At 34.5% G+C, this 18,371-nt stretch overlaps 1 protein-coding gene across 2 annotated transcripts; it reads right to left on the bottom strand.

The window, feature by feature from the left end:
- Window positions 1–8,578: 8,578 nt before the first annotated feature.
- Window positions 8,579–18,371, bottom strand: LOC111429304 (clustered mitochondria protein homolog). 2 transcript variants are annotated; one of them, XM_023065174.2, is made up of 11 exons: window positions 17,978–18,371; window positions 16,016–16,784; window positions 15,730–15,959; window positions 15,345–15,676; window positions 15,079–15,291; window positions 11,222–11,396; window positions 10,842–11,159; window positions 10,576–10,781; window positions 10,201–10,506; window positions 9,399–10,142; window positions 8,579–9,343 (listed from the first exon to the last, which is right to left on the bottom strand). In XM_023065174.2, the coding sequence occupies exons 1-11, from the start codon at window positions 18,078–18,080 to the stop codon at window positions 8,810–8,812; spliced, it is 3,930 nt and encodes a 1,309-aa protein (XP_022920942.1). In that variant the 5' UTR covers window positions 18,081–18,371; the 3' UTR covers window positions 8,579–8,809. The 2 variants fall into 2 exon arrangements, with proteins under 2 accessions (XP_022920942.1, XP_022920943.1); XM_023065175.2 differs by having other exon boundaries at window positions 10,851–11,159.

The raw sequence follows: 18,371 nt of genomic DNA, 5'->3' as shown, positions 1-18,371 counted from the left end.
TGTGTGTAAGTTTGAAGGTTCTTGTTTAAGTAGTTGAGGATAATAACATTTTGTTTTAATGAGATAATCGACTTTTAGTTTCTTTTCTTCTTCTGATTACTTTTTCATTTTTTATTCGTAACAAAAAAAAAGAAATAGCTCAAACAATTTTAATCCCCAATTTCCTAGAAGAGGCGAGAAGAAAAGAAATTCTGTACAACTCCAACCCTTAATGAACATTTTGCATATTAATCTTTTTTCTATTTAAAAACACATCTACTTTTAAATTCTTTATTATTACTGTTTGATTACAATTCTTTATTTAATTACGTTTTTGTTGTTTTCTTTTAATTTTTATTAAGATATTTGTAGCTATATGTATTATGTAAGAAGGAAGTAAATTCGTTCAAATATCTTGTCGAACAACGTGTTCGAAAACTTGGAAAAAGCCTTCCTTCCGTGTTCGCCCAGAGCGTATCTATGTTGTTCCAATATAAAACATTTGCATTCATATTGAAACAATTTGAAGTGTGCGGAGTTATTGAAAATTCGTTCCCACTTTCTGCAATTTATTGGTACCATAACATATATTTTTCCAAGATAACATGGTTTATTGAATTAATTTAGTAATGCTTTTCATATGATTGATGTGGGGAAGTCTGAAGATGCATGATTAAACCCGAAACTTTTATGAAATTCTGATTAAGTGAGGATTCCTTTGAGATATCAGTCATCAAAATATCTTCATTCACTTAATAGTTATCAGAGAGTTACATCAACCTTATTCAGACAATTATAACCTTTGGTTAGAACAAGATTGTAAAAGTTTGGGAATCCCAATGAAAACGTATCATATTGGAATAGAATTGTTATTATTTAGGCTTTATTTTGAGATATGATTCATTAAGATATCTCATTTTCATCAGAAGTTATTTAAAAAAAAGTCTTTCTTGGTATATTGTACGTTTCAAGCAATGCTAAGTAATTGAACCTAAAAAATTCTGAATACTGAAGCGGGATTTTCTGTATGATTTTGAAATTTTGATTAATTGGGCTTTCTTTTGAGATATCAGTCATCAAAATATCTTAATTAACACAGAAGTTATCCAAAAAATGATTTACATCTCTATTTTGTCGATTGCAAGCTATGCTAAGTAACCAAATCCTAAAAATTCTAGATACTGAAACGGGATTTTCTGTATGATTCTGAAATTTTGATTAATTGGGCTTTCTTTTGAAACATCAGTCATCAAAATATCTCAATTAACACAAAAGTTATCCAAAAAATTCTTTACATCTCTATTTTGTAGATTTCATGCTATACTAAATAACCAAATCCTAGAAATTCTAGATACTGAAATCGGATTTTCTGTATAATTCTGATATTTTGAGTAATTGGGCTTTCTTTTGAGTATCAGTCATCAAAATATCTTTATTCTTTGAACAGTTATCAGAGAGTTGCATCAACCTTATTCAGACAATTATCACCTTTGGTTAGAACAAGATTGTAAAAGTTTGGGAATCCCAATGAAAAGGTATCACATTGGAATAGAATTGTTATTATTTAGGCTTCATTTTGAGATATGACTCATTAAGATATCTTATTTTAATCAGAAGTTATTAAAAAAAAGGCTTGCATTGGTATTTTGAACGTTTCAAGCAATGCTAGCTAAGTAATCGAACAAAAAAAATTCTAGATACTGAAACTGAATTTACTCTATAATCATGAAATTTTGATTAATTGGGGGCTTTCTTTTGAGACTTCAGCCATCCAAAACATCTCAATTAACACAGAAGTTATCCAATGATTTCCACTCTATTTTGTCGATTTCAAGCTATGATAAGTAACCAAATCCTAGAAATTCTAGATACTGAAACGGAATTTTCTGTATGATTGTGAAATTTTGATTAATTGGGCTTTCTTTTGAAATATCAGTCATCCAAAATATCTTTATTCATTCAATAGCTATCAGAGAGTTGCATCAACCTTATTCATACAATTATAACCTTTGCTTAGAACAAGATTGTAAAAGTATGGGAATCCCAATGAAAACGTATCATATTGGAATAGGATTGTTATTATTTAGGCTTTATTTTGAGATATGATTCATTAAGATATCTCATTTTAATCAGAAGTTATTAAAAAAAGGCTAGCATTGGTATTTTGAACGTTTCAAGCAATGCTAAGTAATCGAACAAAAAAAATTCTAGATATTGAAACTGAATTTACTCTATAATCATGAAATTTTGATTAATTGGGCTTTCTTTTGAGACTTCAGTCGTCAAAATATCTCAATTAACTCAGAAGTTATCCAAAAAATGGTTTGCATCTTTATTTTGTAGATTTCAAGCTATGCTAAGTAACCAAATCCTAAAAATTCTAGATACTGAAACGGGATTTTCTGTATGATTCTAAAATTTTAATTAATTGGGCTTTCTTTTGAGACATCAGTCATCAAAATGTCTCAATTAACACAAAAGTTATACAAAAAATTCTTTATATCTCTATTTTGTAGATTTCAAACTATACTAAGTAACCAAATCCTAGAAATTCTAGATACTCCAACGGGATTTTCTGTATGATTGTGAAGTTGTGATTAATTGGGCTTTCTTTTGAGATATCAGTCATCAAAATATCTCAAGTAACACAGAAGATATCAAAAAAATGATTTACATCTCTATTTTGTAGATTTCAAGCTATGCTAAGTAACCAAATCTTAGAAATTCTAGATACTGAAACGGGATTTTCTGTATGATTGTGAAGTTGTGATTAATTGGGCTTTCTTTTGAGATATCAGTCATCAAAATATCTCAAGTAACACAGAAGATAAAAAAAAATGATTTACATCTCTATTTTGTAGATTTCAAGCTATGCTAAGTAACCAAATCCTAGAAATTCTAGATACTGAAACGGGATTTTCTGTACGATCCTGAAATTTTGATTAATTGGGCTTTCTTTTGAGATATATTCTCTGTTCATTTAAAAGATATCCAAAAGATGATTTACAGCTCTATTTTGCACATTTCAAACTACGTTAAATAACCAAATCCTAAAAGTTTCATATATTGAAACGGATTTGTCTGCTTTAGTTGTTATTTATAACTGGAATTAACACTTGACCTAGAACTAGAAAGTTTCGGGTGTAGCCGTGCGTCTTCTGATGTACGTAAATTTATTATAAATTTATAATTAATAAATTTTAGTTTTTATTTAGATTTTCGTGATAAATTTCAACAAACAAGTCGATAAACTAAATTTTCGTTTAAAATTCGTTGATCCATTAACGTAGACGTTCACTTCGCTTGATTAATTTTGGTTGAACCGAATTGGTACTGACCATTCTTGAAAGATTTCCAAGCAAATGAGTTCTCGATGCAATTCAATCTGAACCGGCCACTTTACGCGCCACGTTTTTAACAACCACTTTCCATTCTGTGTGTGTTATTTCTGGCCTCTTCAACATCTCAGTCAGTAAGATTTTAACCTAATAATGGATTGCGTCAATCAGCAAATTAATATAATGATTAAGTTTTAAAAAATATATTAAAAATAGATGGTTCAATGATATTTTTAAAAAAGTATTAAAAAATTTTGTGGTTTTATTCCAGAAAGATCACTAACTTACCTTATTAGATTGTTTTTGGTGTTTACCGTGAACTTGCGACGACATTATCAGAAAGTTTTGTAATTATCTTCTCATTTCCGCCAAACGGCAGCTTTGTTGGGTACTAATTTACCGATTTTTGTGTGGAAATGACAAACAAAAAGTACGAAAAACTTGTTCTAACGAGAACGAATCGCAATATTTCAATACCACGAATATTTTAGTTTTAATATGTTATAATCCCATTATTTGTGAAATACGAGACACAAATGTGTAGGTTTTAATAAATTAGAATATAATTCCGTTCCTCATATTTTTAATAAAAATTATGAAAATAATATATTTTTGTTATGTAATGTGAGGAAATTATTTTTATGTATTACCTCTTCTTGAATAACAAATTTGGTTATTAAATTATTTTATTTTGACTTTAGAACGCGAATATATAGAAAAATTTCCAAGAATTTATTGAACAAGTCTCAACGTCATTTCTCAACATCCTCTCCATGATATTTGTAAAATCGTCCCTGGCCTTCCTCAGCGTTTTCTGTCAGAAGTTAGGAACCACATTGTTCCTGACTTGTCACAACACAATTCCTATCATTTCTGAACATTTTCTTGACCTCTCTCAATATCTTCTCCGTCATGTTATTAGAATCCTTAATATCTCTAATTACACAATTGTGTCATCCCCAATATTCTTTAATATCATCGTAGCCTTCGTCAACATCTTCCCAGGTTTAAACTAAGATTCTTCCAGATACCTATAAAAAAAGGCGCCTGATATTTCTTAACATCATCCCTGATATCCACTATTATCGTTTCTGTGCAGCCTCAACTTTGTCAATCAAAATCTGCCTGATATATCAACATCACCCTTGATATCACCAAACATACCGAGTCTTTGCTATCTCTCAAAATCTTTCCTAATATTCCCGCAGACTTAGCGCAACTTCGGCTATGATATAATCCAATCTCTATCTATTACACATCGTCTATCAACATCGTCGCTGAACATCGTACCTTTCCTCAACATTTTCTACACCCACCTACAACATTATTCCCGACATTTCTTTTACTTTCTTGGCCTCAGTCAACATCTTCCTCACAATCTGTCATCAACAAACATCATCCACAACATAATCCATCGCCATTGATATCGTCAAGCGATATCTTTGCTATATCTCAAAATCTTTCTTAATTTATGTCTCTGACATCCATTAACATTTTCATTTTTATCGCACATATTGTGTCTGAAATCTCTTAACATTGCTCTTAATATGATGGAAAGTTGTCCTTAGTCTTCCACAACATCGTCTGTGGCATCAAAATGTTCCCTGACATATCTCAAAACTTTTCTGACCTTAATATATCTTGAATTAGTTTACGTCTGCAACATTCTGCTACACTCTACTTGTCATCTCTCAACATTATCTTGGCTGATCTCATGCTTCAAAGCCGTTACTACGTCATTACGGTCTTGGCATTGCTCTATATCAGTGGTTTCCATAAAGTCGATCGCCAACAAAATCATAAATCAGAAATATCTATAATATAGATATTTATGCTATGCTCTAAAATTCTCAATATGCAAGAAATCATGACCATTGTTTTTAAAATCAGAAATTCTATCCGGGCAAAAAGTTTACAAAGAAGGCTTTTTAAAGTATACTTAGAAGAAAGCGGTCATGAACAATGTTCTGAACTTGTGATGCATACTGACATCAGGCGGTTAAGTAGAGGCAAGTTCTTACAGCGATTTCGCGATTTAATTGACGAAATTAAACAATTTCTTATTACAAGAGGCGACGATTACAGGATGTTGGAGGATGACATTGGGCTTTTAGATTTGACTTTTCTGACAGATATTACAAGTAAGCTGAATGATTTGAATTTAGAACTTCAAGTACAGAATAAAACAATTTTTGACATGATGAGTTCTGTAAATGCCTTTAAACAAAAACTAAACATAATGTTATCTAGAATAATTTCACTTCTTTTCCCAATATGACGTCTCTATTAAAAAATATTGCTGCTATCGATATCGGTTTAAATAGGTATAAAAATGAAATTAAAAACCTAATTGTAGATTTTGACAATCGTTTTCAAGATTTAAAAAAAAATTTATGATGTGGCACTTTTCATCACTTTTCCGTTTAATAAAAATATAAATATAGAAAAAGTTGCAGAGAAACTGTTTGACTTGTTCGAAATGGATGTACATATGTTAGAATCAGAAATCATAACACTGCAGAACGATATCTATGTTAAAGCAAGGGTATCTGAAGAAAATTGAAAGACAATTATAAAAATTTTGGTAAAAAAGGAAGGTGAGTTTATGTAAAAAAAGATTTTAAACCCTTCGGTCGATCTTGGCAAGATATTTATATGAAAAGTCGATCTTGATCAAAAATTTGTGGACACCACTGCTCTATACTACCCCATTTAAACAATACCGCCCTTAAACATAATATCACTAAACATAGTCCGAGTGGTTATTAGCATAGTCATTGATATTGCTAAACATTATCTCAGATATCACTCAACTTCATCCATACCTCAATACTGTTCACTCTTTTCTCCCTTGATATCATTCAAAACATTTTCTAATAACATTGTCGTTGACTATGCTCAGTATTGCATCCCCCCATATAATCCCTGATCTGCAGGGATTAGAGGTGGGTTTGGTACTGCTTGTAGAATAGTTTGCACGCTTGCTTTAGGGTGGGATAGTGTGGCTTTCTGCGGGGGTGGAGGAAGCGCTCCATCGAGTGTCTATCTCCTCGTGGCACCACTGGATGTGTGGCTTTCACTACTCCTTTGGGGTAAGGGAATTCACTAACTAAATGCCACTCATCAAGTGTCATTTACAACAAGAGGTCAAGAGGAGACAACCTCATTAAAAATCCCAAAGTCAAGGTGGAACAGCTTATGCCGAAGACTTTTATCGCTTAATTGCGTTGGCCAAGAGAAAAATACTTGGTTACTACTTGGCTAATAAACGGACTCTGGATGCCTCCAGTTTCAACAAAATCCCCTTACTGCGGTATGCGGGGCTCTGTCGTGGTGAACCTCGTTCCCTAGCTACTCGTTGGACTTTCATGGAACAGAGTAACAAAAAAACCATTAAAGTGGTAGATGTAACTCCGAGCGCATCAAGGCAGAAATCGCCTTCAACAAGTGAAAGCGCAGAGAACATTACCCTGTCCCCCATTTCCTCCAGTGTCAGTAGCGTCTTAACGTCTGCGACCATCGAACTCCAGGAGAGCATTGAGAAGCTCTAAGTCAAAGAGAAAAAATTAAGTGGTGCAGCACGGAAAAGGCTTAAGTGGCTGCTCAAACAAGGGCTGACTCTCGAGGAAGCCTGAGCAAAGGCCACACAGCCTATCAGTGAGGAGGAGAAAAGCCTATAGCTGCCAGCTTCAAGCAGGTGTTGGAAGGTAAAAAGATGGGAATTGCAAATTCCCTATTTCCAGAGGTGAACCTCACAACAGCCCAAATGCAGGTTATTCAAGAGGTCATCATCTCAAGAATTGTGGATCTTAGCGAGGGACATGAAGGCGAAATCAAGCCTAAGTTCCTCGGCACCACATTTAAGGCAGGCTGGCTGGTAGTCAACTGCGAAAACCAGGAAACAGCGGACTGGATAAAGTCCGTAGCTCTAACCTTACAACCATGGGAGGGGGTGAACCTCACAACAGCCCAAATGCAGGCTATTCAAGAGGTCATCATCTCAAGAATTGTGGATCTTAGCGACAGACACGAAGGCGAAATCAAGCCTAAGTTCCTCGGCACCACATTTAAGGCAGGCTGGCTGGTAGTCAATTGCGAAAACCAGGAAACAGCGGACTGGATAAAGTCCGTAGCTCTAACCTTACAACCATGGGAGGGGGTGAACCTCACAACAGCCTAAATGCAGGCTATTCAAGAGGTCATCATCTCAAGAATTGTGGATCTTAGCGACAGACACGAAGGCGAAATCAAGCCTAAGTTCCTCGGCACCACATTTAAGGCAGGCTGGCTGGTAGTCAATTGCGAAAACTAGGAAACAGCGGACTGGATAAAGTCCGTAACTCTAACTTTACAACCATGGGAGGGGGCATCCCTAATAGCTATCGATGAAAAGGAGCTACACAGAGCGACTACCATGAACGCCTATTTCCCCAACACTGCGTATGAGAAATCAGACCGTATTTTAAAAATTGTTAAAGGTCAGAACGAAGGCCTGAACACCAACGAATTGAGGGTGCTCAAAAGAACAACCGAAGGCAGCAGTGTCTTTCTTACGTTCTCCGTTGATCATCCCTCTGTAGAGAACATTAAAAAAGCTAACTATAAGGTTAGCTACAAGTTCGGGCAAAAGAGCGGCAAGCCTACGCTACAGAAGGTAGAACCTGAACCAACACCAGGAACCGCCAAGGACTTCAAGAAGGGTACAGGTAAGGTTAGCTCCGAAAAAAAGGGTAAGGGCAAAGCTGCCGCTCCCAAAATTGCACCCGCTAAACAATAATGGCGGGAGTAGGCTTCATCCAGGCCTCCGACGTGCTGAGCTCAAAGTCGTCTATGGAATCAAACTCGTTCCTGGCATTACTCAACATAACCCTCAATACAGTCCTGGCCTCAGTAAACCCTTTCTCATCATCTATCAACATCGTCTTTGATAGTCCCTTATAGTCTTGATCATCGTCTATGGCATCAAAATCATATTCCAACATTCTTCTGGTCTTCCTGTTGGGGAAGATAGATCGACATCATCCTTCATACCATTAACTTTGGTACATCTCAACATCAATTTTGTTAACTCTCAACATTGGCCCCAATATCCTCCTCCAACACTGTTGGTGAACTTCATCTTCTCTAATTCCACGTCCTCACTAATTACTAAATCCCCATTCTAGTTTATATCAACATTAAATTGAGATTTAACATTTTGTTTTAGATTTCTATCCCTTTTGGAATAGCACACTTAAATATTATTAAAATAAAAAATCAAATTTAATGTCTAAATTTTATTATTTTAACAAAAAAAAGAAAATGAAACATTACAAAAACTAACATACAAAAATTGCACCTTCAGAAATAGGTGAGAAAGTATACACGCGTATGTAAACCACCAAAATTTCAATTACAAAAGTAACTAGAAAAAATGGTCATCAACACACACACCAATTAATTTCGCAACTACATGTGTACTAATAACAAGACCGCGTACAGATCTAAAAAAGTCAACGGACTTTAACCTCTTGTTTCGCCTTGCACTCTTCGCCATTGGTAACTTCTTCCGCTAGCTGTCGCTTCTCAATCTCCGCCTTGAAGTTTTCAATGTCCTCCTGGCTGATCTGCACGAATAAAATCCCGTTGATCACGTTCAACATGTCCAAAACGGAACCCATCGAAGGCGGTTGAATTTGAATCGGCGGTAAAGTTCCGCCGTTTTTCCCCGTATAGATTTCGTTCATTTTCTTTTGCAAAACGACGGCTTGTTGAGTGAGATGCTTAAGGCACTCGGAGGACTCTTTGGTCTTTTCGTGATTGTCACCCAATTGTTGCTTGTAAATTGTGTAAGCTTCCTTTTCGTTATTCAACGCCGAACGGAAGTTACCCATACAACTTTGGGTTCTAGCCACCAAATGATAACTTACAGCCACTTTTAATGACTTTGCACCGAAGTATTTTATGTTTAGGGCGAGAGCTTTTTCTAAAAATCTTAATGACAACTCATATTCTCCTACAGCGTGTAATATTAAACTTATATTACTCTAAAAAAAAAAATTTAATTATAAGATTATATGTATATAAAATTTATATACTTACATCCAATAGCGCTACTTCAGGATGATTTTCTCCACAAACAATCAACGCTAAATATCTTGCTCTATATAATAATTTCAAAGCAGTACTAACTTGACTGTTTGCAAAACAATACAACGCCAAATGAGCATATTCAGTTATAGTATATGGATGATCGATTCCATTAACTCTCTCCGACATCAACACAGCTTTCTGTTGATAAGCCATCGCTTCCGAGTGTTCGCCCATAATATAATTTAAACGGGCGATCATTCTAAGGCACTGTGCGATCTCTGGATGCATAGCCCCATATACGTTATTAAGAAGATTTAATGCTTCACTTATCAATTCATAACCATCCTTCAAATAACCTTGTTGAATTTTGTTTTGACCGGTTGTATAAAAGTTATAAGCATCGGTAGCGCGCGGATTGATGTGTTTTACGATGGGGAAAATGTTCAAGATGTCTTCTTCATAAAAAATTAATTTATTTTTCGAGTCGAAGTTGTAATCGCGAAGAAGAATTTGTACGCCGGTTTTAAGACAAAATGAACGCAATAATGTGGCTTTTTGCAATGAGTATGTTTCAATAACCGCCTCCACATCCGTTGCAGAAAGATCGTAATCAAAGTAAGCTTTTAATTCAGCTTTGAGTTGCGTCCACAACGATTTCGGTGTTAAATTAGCCCATTCATTGCTATCGTTGGCTACGAGCGGGTTATTTCTTCCGCGGCGTTTACTACGTTTTCTGTTATTTCTTGATTGAAACTAAAAAAATGTTTTAAAATGTTATTTGCGGGGCGTTGAGGTGATATTAAAGACTTACTTCGTCTACACCTTGCATAGGGTTATTAATCGTTCCCGAATATAAAAAGCAATTTAAAAAGTGAGCAATCGCAACTGATAGATACATCATTTCGGTACTTTGAAGATATGTGGTAAAAAGATGCTTCGCGGCTCTTAAAATAATCTCTCCTGTGGCTATGCTGTGTAAATATTCGAGTTGTTTCACTTTGGAAAGGAGGTTACAGAGTTTACCGAGATATCTCATGTTGATGCCGCGATTATGCATCGCTTCCGATAATGTCATACCATCCATTGGGGCTGATGAGTGATCGAGACAATCCCTAATCTAAAAACGTTGTTATTTAATATTTAATAAAGTTTCTAGATCAAGTTTTTTGATTAAATTTTAGCTTACAAATGTTGGTATTTGTACTGTAAGTAAATATTCAGCTGCATCCTTAACCAGTTGTCTTTGTTTCGAAATTGGTGGATCTAAATTTTCGCAATGACGAATGCCTGGTGAATATACATCAGGGTTAAAACGAATATCGAACTCTGTGTCTTTCAATGAACCTACTGCGACAGCTGCCGTTTTTACTATGTTCTTTGTGCTTTCTTCCACTAAAACGACAACAAAAAAAAACATCTTTTTACGCCGATCTTTAAAACAAAAATCTTAACCATTTTTACATTCTAATTTCGTTCCGTCGGTGATGCTTTCGACCATTTTCTTTGCCTCCTCCGTTTCAAAGTTATTCTTCTTTTTCTCTTCATCATTTTCATCTGGTTTGGCTGCTTCGATCGATTTCTCTTTATTATTGACCTCTTCGTTTTTCTGCAAGTTTAGTTGTTGCAGATGGTACGCTGCGTATTTTATAAACATCATGTATCTCGAATCGACAAAAGCGTCGATTAATTCTTGTCTCAAACAGCACAATTTGTGTTTGTGCTCAATTGGGAAGCCCAAGATTTTAGATTCTTTACTTAAATCTTCATCGACTAAAAAATGTTTTTAATTATTAGTTTTTGTTGTAAATCAAATTATTACAGTGATTACTTACGTTTCAAGAAATTTACATCGGGTGGGAACGTCCTTAAAAGATCTAAAATGTAATATCTACCATCATTTCCTATAATTCCTTTACATTCTACACTAGAACAAAGTTCAACAGATTCGGCTTTATCATTAATTACGTGATGTGGTAAAATTTTCAATTGTTGACCAGCTTTATTTAACTATAAAATACAGATTTTTACTTATTGGATTAAAACCTTATTAAAAGTAATCCTTTAACGCACTTTTATATATATTTTTCACATATATTGTATGTTTCTTGCCGTATGGCTTACTTAATCAACGATTTCCGTGAACGTATAAATTCTTAGTTCAGCTAGGATAAAACTCGAGACGTTTAGGTCAAAAGCAATACATTTGTATAGAATGCTTTATTTAAAACGAAGTACTCAACTTTAATAGTGAAACAGAAATCAATACAGATATACTACTAAAAAACTCGTAAAGTCTCAACCATCTATCTTAATAAAATAACCGCCAGAGATAATGAAAACATCACAAGCACGTAAGATTACGTGGCAATGACGATGAGGTGGCAGAAATTTGATCTTTATAAAATTGTATGCAGAATCATGGTCTCCTTCAATATTTGGAGGATGAGCAGGAGCATTGTCCATAAGTAGCACACATTTAACGGGCAGGTTCTTTTTCTCAAGATAAGTTTTAATAGAAGGAGCAAAAACGTCATTTGACCACTCTCTAAAATATATTCTGGTTACCCAAGCCTTAGAATTTGATCTCCACATTACTGGCAGCTTACTTTTTATTACTTTATTGCTCTTAAAAACACGCGGATTTTCAGAATGGTATACTAAAAGGGGTTTAATTTTGAAATATCCACTTGCATTTGCACACAATAATAATGTAAGCCTATTCTTCATTGCTTTGTGGCCAGATAGTGATTTTTCTTCTTTGGATATATATGTCCTCTTTGGCATTTTTTTCCAAAATAGCCCAGTTTCATTGCAATTGAAAATTTAATTCGAGACGTAACCTTCTAAGTCTATAAATTTACGAAAGCCCTCCACATATTTCTCTGCTGCCTTTTGATCCGAACTAGCCGCCTCTCCATGCCGAACAATACTATGAATTCCAGTTCGTCGACGAAGTTTTTCGAACCAACCCCTACTAGCCTTAAATTCCATGACACTACTAGTATCACTTGTACTCGGCTGGTTCGACAATAAATATTGATAAAGTTCTAAAGCGTTTGTACATATAAAAGCCTCGCTCACACTACCTCCCTTAAGCTTCTTTTCATTAATCCAAACTAACAACAATTTTTCTACTTCTTCTAACACTTGAAGCCTAACTTAGTCACTCCTTTAGATACATCAGCTTTCTTTAGTGCATCTTTATTCCTTAGAATAGTACAGATTGTCGATTTCGCCATATTGTACTCTTTGGCCAGATCTGAAACACGAACGCCACTTTCATATTTAGCTATAATTTCTTTTTTTGTATTAATAGTAATACGTATATAATCAATAGTAATATGTATATAATAAGGCATAGATTTAGGTAAAAAAAGATAAAAATAAAAAACGTATCAACGTTTGTTGTTAGAACTCTAGTGCCGACCAGAGCCGACGCTATTTGTGCGAATTTGTTTGTTGCTGGAGCCGTTGCCGTGCGCAGGGTTTTATGTATTGCACGTTCGCTTCTTGCGCTCTGTAGGTGAACCGAAGCAAAATATGTTCGCAAAGAATGTTCGTAAATCGATTTGTTCGTGAACAGAGACGTTCGCGATCCGAGGTATCACTGTATTATAAAAAATTGCTGTGAATCTCTTAGTGAACCGTAACATCAAAAGAATGCAAAATCTTTTGATGACAACTGTCAGATAGACTCTCTATACACTGATTTTAGTAAAGCTTTTGATAAAGTTGATCTTGCTAGAAAAAATTGAACATGTTGGTTTACCCTACAGCATACAACAGTGGTTTACTTCATGTATGGCTGATAGGAAGCACTCGATTAGAGTTAGGGGTTTTTCCTCGTAAACGATGTCAGTCTCATCCGGCGTCCCTCAGGGGATTATTGGACCTTTGCTTTTCAATATTTACATTAATGACATATTTAAGCGTTTTAAACACGCTAACTGTTTAATGTATGAAGAGACTGTTCTGCTTTTCAGCGAGATCTATATGAAATTGCACAATATTATTTTACAAACTTCATCCCCATAAATTATAGCAAATGCTTTACAATTACTTTTACAAAAAAGCCTGGTCCTATACAAATTATTAGCAGTTATTACGCGTGCGCAAAATACATTTTACCTCCAAAACATAAACTTCAACCAACTTTCGGGTATTTGGAGAAACGGAGATTTACCCCCAACGTACTGGCGTCACGTGATCGTCATCAGCCAATCAGACGAATACCCAAATACCCTGCGCAGTAAATAGGCTTCGTGACAGTGTCATTCTCCCTCCTTCAAATCTCCCAATACCCAAATACCCAAATCTCCCTCGCACTAAAGGCACCTTTTGAGTGCATCATTGGAGGGAACTTGTTGAACGGGGTATTTCTATAAGGAATTTGGGCGCGACGTTTGATAGTAAGCTATTATTCAGTGAGCACGTCGATTTGGTGGTTGGCAAGGCTTTTCGTATGCTTGGATTCTTCATGAGATCAGCTGCTAATTTTGCCAACACTAATTCATTAATGACTCTCTATTATACATACATTATACATATTTAACATTTTATATTATTGCACTGTTGTATGGAATCCACAATACGATATATTCGTGGAACGACTAGAGCCTGTTTAAAAGAGATTCCTTCGTTTTTTCAGCATTCGCCAATGTTGCGCTCTTTCCATTGACATAGTTACGTACGAATCCTTAATCTTCTTTAAAAGAGGGACGCTCGCTGCCATTATTGCCAGAACATGCCATATATTGATTAATTAACACTTAGTTCTTGTCCTATACATGTTGATGGTTAAGTACCTCAATTTTTCACTTATTTTTAATCTATTATACTTTGTTGTTTTTTTCTTTCTTATTGTATTTTTTTAGTGGCAAGTGAATTGGTGCTGTGTTCCATGAATGTAAATAAGTAATGGAAAACATAATTAGAGTGTCAGTGTGAATTTTTTAAAAGGTTTAGGTAATTATAAGGAAAAAAAGTAAATAAACTATTACTATAAAGGAATTTAAGTTAAAGCTTTGTACTAAGTACAAAGAAAAACAGGATCTAATCCTTAATCAAGATTTCAACACAACATGCGAAATCCTAGATACAAAATGAAATGTAGTTTTTAGTGATTCATGTAGGTCTAGGATTGATATTAAGACAACATTGAGATACCATAATGATTCCATACCTGAGGAGAGGTAACTTGATACATAGCAATGATAACAATGATGTAATCAATGATACAGCTGGGTTCATGAATATAGACATGAACCTCAAGATACAATTGTAATATAAACATATTTAGGACTGCAATTTACACTTTTAATCTTATTCTTATTTAAGTAATTTGAATTCCACTTGTTATTGCTAATGGAAGTTACATAGTAGACCAATCTGTTTAATAACAGAGTATGTCGTTATTTTCGTCGTCGATTTCTAAAGCACACATAACATTAGTTGCGAATGGACGCATTTGAAGTATGTCCAAACATACTAATGACTCACTTAGATGTAAACATTTACATCAACCTAGTAATATTTTAGTAATAACGATTCATTAACCTCGATTTTAGTATTTTGCGTAATATATACAACACGCATCCTTTATACTCAATAATTCACCAATTTTAAAGAATCAATAAAAGTGCGTTAAAGAGATTAATAACATAATTAAATAATAATTGTAATAACATACTAATTCCAAATATTTAGGATGTGTAAGAACTGTTTTTCCAAAATCAATAGATCCATACACAACAGATTGTTCTTGTTCTCTTTCAAGTATTCCTGGTATAATTGATTGTGCGGTAACTCTATATCCACGATAATCTATAACAACTGTTCCTAATGTATACAAATTAGGCAAATCTACAGCGCTATACACGCGAACACCTTGTAAATCATTTCTCTATAAAAAAAATATATTAACTTTCAATCAGATGAAAATCATGGTGAACTTACTGGTGCTACAAAAGCGGCAGCGTCGCCGCCTAATTCTTTATAATGATCCCTAACATCAAAACCAAGCGAAAAAAATATATTGTTCCATATAAACATTTGCATTTTGGCTTCTTCACCCGGATTTATGGCCATTACGTTACCATCGATGACCGCCATAGCACCTCGAGTTGCTGCAGCGACAAAATCGCTGTGAACTTTAAAAATAGCTCTTTCGCGTAATAAACGTTCTGGAAGGGTTTTTCTGGGCAGTTCTCTGGTTGTTTGAAGTTCTTCGTTCCAATCGCGAGTTTGTCCCGGTATATGTTCTTCATAACCCAATTTCGAAGAAAACGCTGTAAAAAAATAAAATCAAAAAATCGGTTTAATAACAATTTTTTTAATTTACTATCTTCAGCACGAATCGCATCGATTGTATGATCGAGTATAGGTGCTGTCCAACTATAAATTTGATAAGGTGTTGCGACCCGTTCAAAAGGATGTCTTTGGCTGCGTTTCTTTTGTAAAATAGCAAAGTGACGTTTGAACATAGGCGATATTTGATTAAGCAGCTCAATTAACGAATGGCACAAGTGACTAGGAGTTGCTGGTTTAGGATTAAATTCATCATCTGATGACCTAAACATAAATTTTTTTTACCTTTCTGTTTAATAATTAAGAAAAAGAATACATACTGGTTAATATAAAAACCTCTTGAACAAGCTGAGATATGGTAACGTTTTTCTTCCAAAGTAACAACATACAAATACATTAAATCACCATGAATTTTTCGGTGTCCCGGTGGTGGATTCCACGCAGAAGTAGTTAACACTTTGACGCTTTGAGGAACTTTTTGATCTTTGTGTTGCGGTTGTAACGCGCTTAACGGCCTATCTTTTCCTTCGGGCATAATGTAATCAGGAGGAGTACAATCAACGCTTTCCGGCCGCATTTTTTTCTTTTCCAAAATATCCCCTTGCGTCACCGTGTTCAAAAAACTCAAAGAATTACATTCAACCCCGTTATAAGCATCGGCAGGATCTAAAGATTTTAAAAGATCACGAACGTGTCTGACGTGAATTCGAGCCTCGCGCATCGTGTACGGCTCCTCAACTACTTTAATAATCGAACCCTCCTTCAATCCTTCAACATTTTTCAATTCAGCGAAATTATCCAAGGTATTTCCATCTAATTGGAGCGAAAAACAAGTTCGGTGACAAGTATCTTCACGATCCATTAATAATTGATGGATTTCTTGGACCAATTCCATGCTGGAAACTTGGATATCGAATGGTTCCGCACCTGGACTTACGATTTTTACGGAAAAACCCACATCTTGGATGAAAACGACTTCATCTTTGTTCTTTGATTCATCCGCATCTTTATCTTTTTCATTTTCTGATGAGGATTGATCGTCGGAAACTCCATTTATTTTTAATTCGTTGTTTTCTTTGGAGTTTTCATCTATTATATGAAACAAAAAATGTTTGATTTATTCGTTAAAGTGGAATTTACTCAAAATAAAGAATTATAATTGAAATCAATTTTACCAGTTGTTAATTTTGAAGTAGGTAAATAATTTAAAGTTTGAATTTGTACTTTTAAACTGGTTTTTATTTAATATAAATGTAACTAGTTTCGCCCCTTACACATCATCAGAGATTATTTCTTATTCTTGTTAAAGAGATCACAAATCGAAATTGAAGGTCATATTATTTTTAATGAATGAGTGCTTTAAGTCTTATGAAACGTGTTTTTTATGCTATTTTTTTGTAATTCGCGTTTTTATCCTTTCTTTTTAACAAAAATAAAATAAATTTTGACAGTGTAGGGAAATAGGTATGTAGCGGTTGGTAACATTGAAAATAGAAATTTGAATTGACAATTAGAAATTGTCAAAACACAAAATGTATTCACCTGAAAAAAATGTTTCATGTACACCTCCTGAAATAAGAGAAATTGCTCAGAGTTGTATTAAAACAAATTGTCACATTAAAAATTAATGACCCAATGTCACCAACTTGAACTGATTCCATAAAATGTTACTAAAATCTCATTACAGCACCCATTTGAGTACTGTGATTTTTCAGCGAATTACAAAAAATAAATGTAAGGACGAATTGTTACACATTAACAGGTTAAAATTTAAGAACGTTCTGCATCTTCATTCTTAAAATAAAGTAATGTATATGGAGAGATAAGTGTTAATTTTCAAAATAAGCGGTATTTCTCAACAAGCAACAGATATAAGACCATGAAACGATTTAATTTATTGATTACAATTTATCTCTTGTTTATTCTTTGTGATTCTCTATTATATATTTACCGCGTCAAAATGAATTGGATTATGCTCTCAATACTTAAATAATAAATCTTAATCCTTTAAGTTGTTGGGTTGAGTAATTGTTGCTATAATTAATAAATTACTTAATAAATAAAGAACTAACTAATGTATTGATTGGAGTTAAACACGAATCTAAATAGAAAAATATAATTTTAAACGGTGACAACATGGACGGGTACGAAATTGAGATTTCTAGACGCTATAACCATTCTAACCTCAAATTGGTGTTTGGTTACGTAATAATTTTCTGAATTAAAATTGAAAGGAATTAGGGGCCGGCAAAAAGATTCGACCTTTCCATTCGATAACTCACCGTTTTTCTTATCGGACTCCTCTCGAATCTTCTCGTTATCGCCGGCGGCCGATTTATTTTTCAGGTTTAAGTCTTCTTCGTTAACTGCCGAGCCGAGTGCCATTCTCTTTTCGTTTCAAAAAACCGTTTAAAAGCAAAACCGCTGCCGAAATTAGACTATTACAATTAATAAAAATTTTTGCGTTTTCTTAATTTTCCAAAGGGGTTGGTTCCGGTCGACACCACCACCGCGATTCACAACGAATTTCACCACGCACTTTTTTCCTTTTCAGCCAAAAGCTACAGCCGAACAATCCTGCTCATTGTTTAGCACGTGCTCCTGCAGAGCTACTGATAAGAGTGGGTACGTTCGAAAATTTCAATTCACGTCACTTATGTCATTTCACCATCAACG

This window comes from Onthophagus taurus, chromosome 1 (genome assembly GCF_036711975.1).
Source record: "Onthophagus taurus isolate NC chromosome 1, IU_Otau_3.0, whole genome shotgun sequence".
Classification (NCBI taxonomy): Eukaryota; Metazoa; Arthropoda; class Insecta; order Coleoptera; family Scarabaeidae; genus Onthophagus; species Onthophagus taurus.
This window is presented reverse-complemented; position numbering and strand designations above follow the sequence as displayed.

Coding starts and splice junctions, on each gene's coding strand:
- LOC111429304 (XM_023065174.2), bottom strand. CDS start 18,080: ATGGCACTCGGCTCGGCAGTTAACGAAGAAGACTTAAACCTGAAAAAT. Junction 10,143..10,200: donor CTATGCAAGGTGTAGACGAA/GTAAGTCTTTAA, acceptor ACATTTTTTTAG/TTTCAATCAAGAAATAACAG. Junction 9,344..9,398: donor CTGAAGTAGCGCTATTGGAT/GTAAGTATATAA, acceptor TTTTTTTTTTAG/AGTAATATAAGTTTAATATT.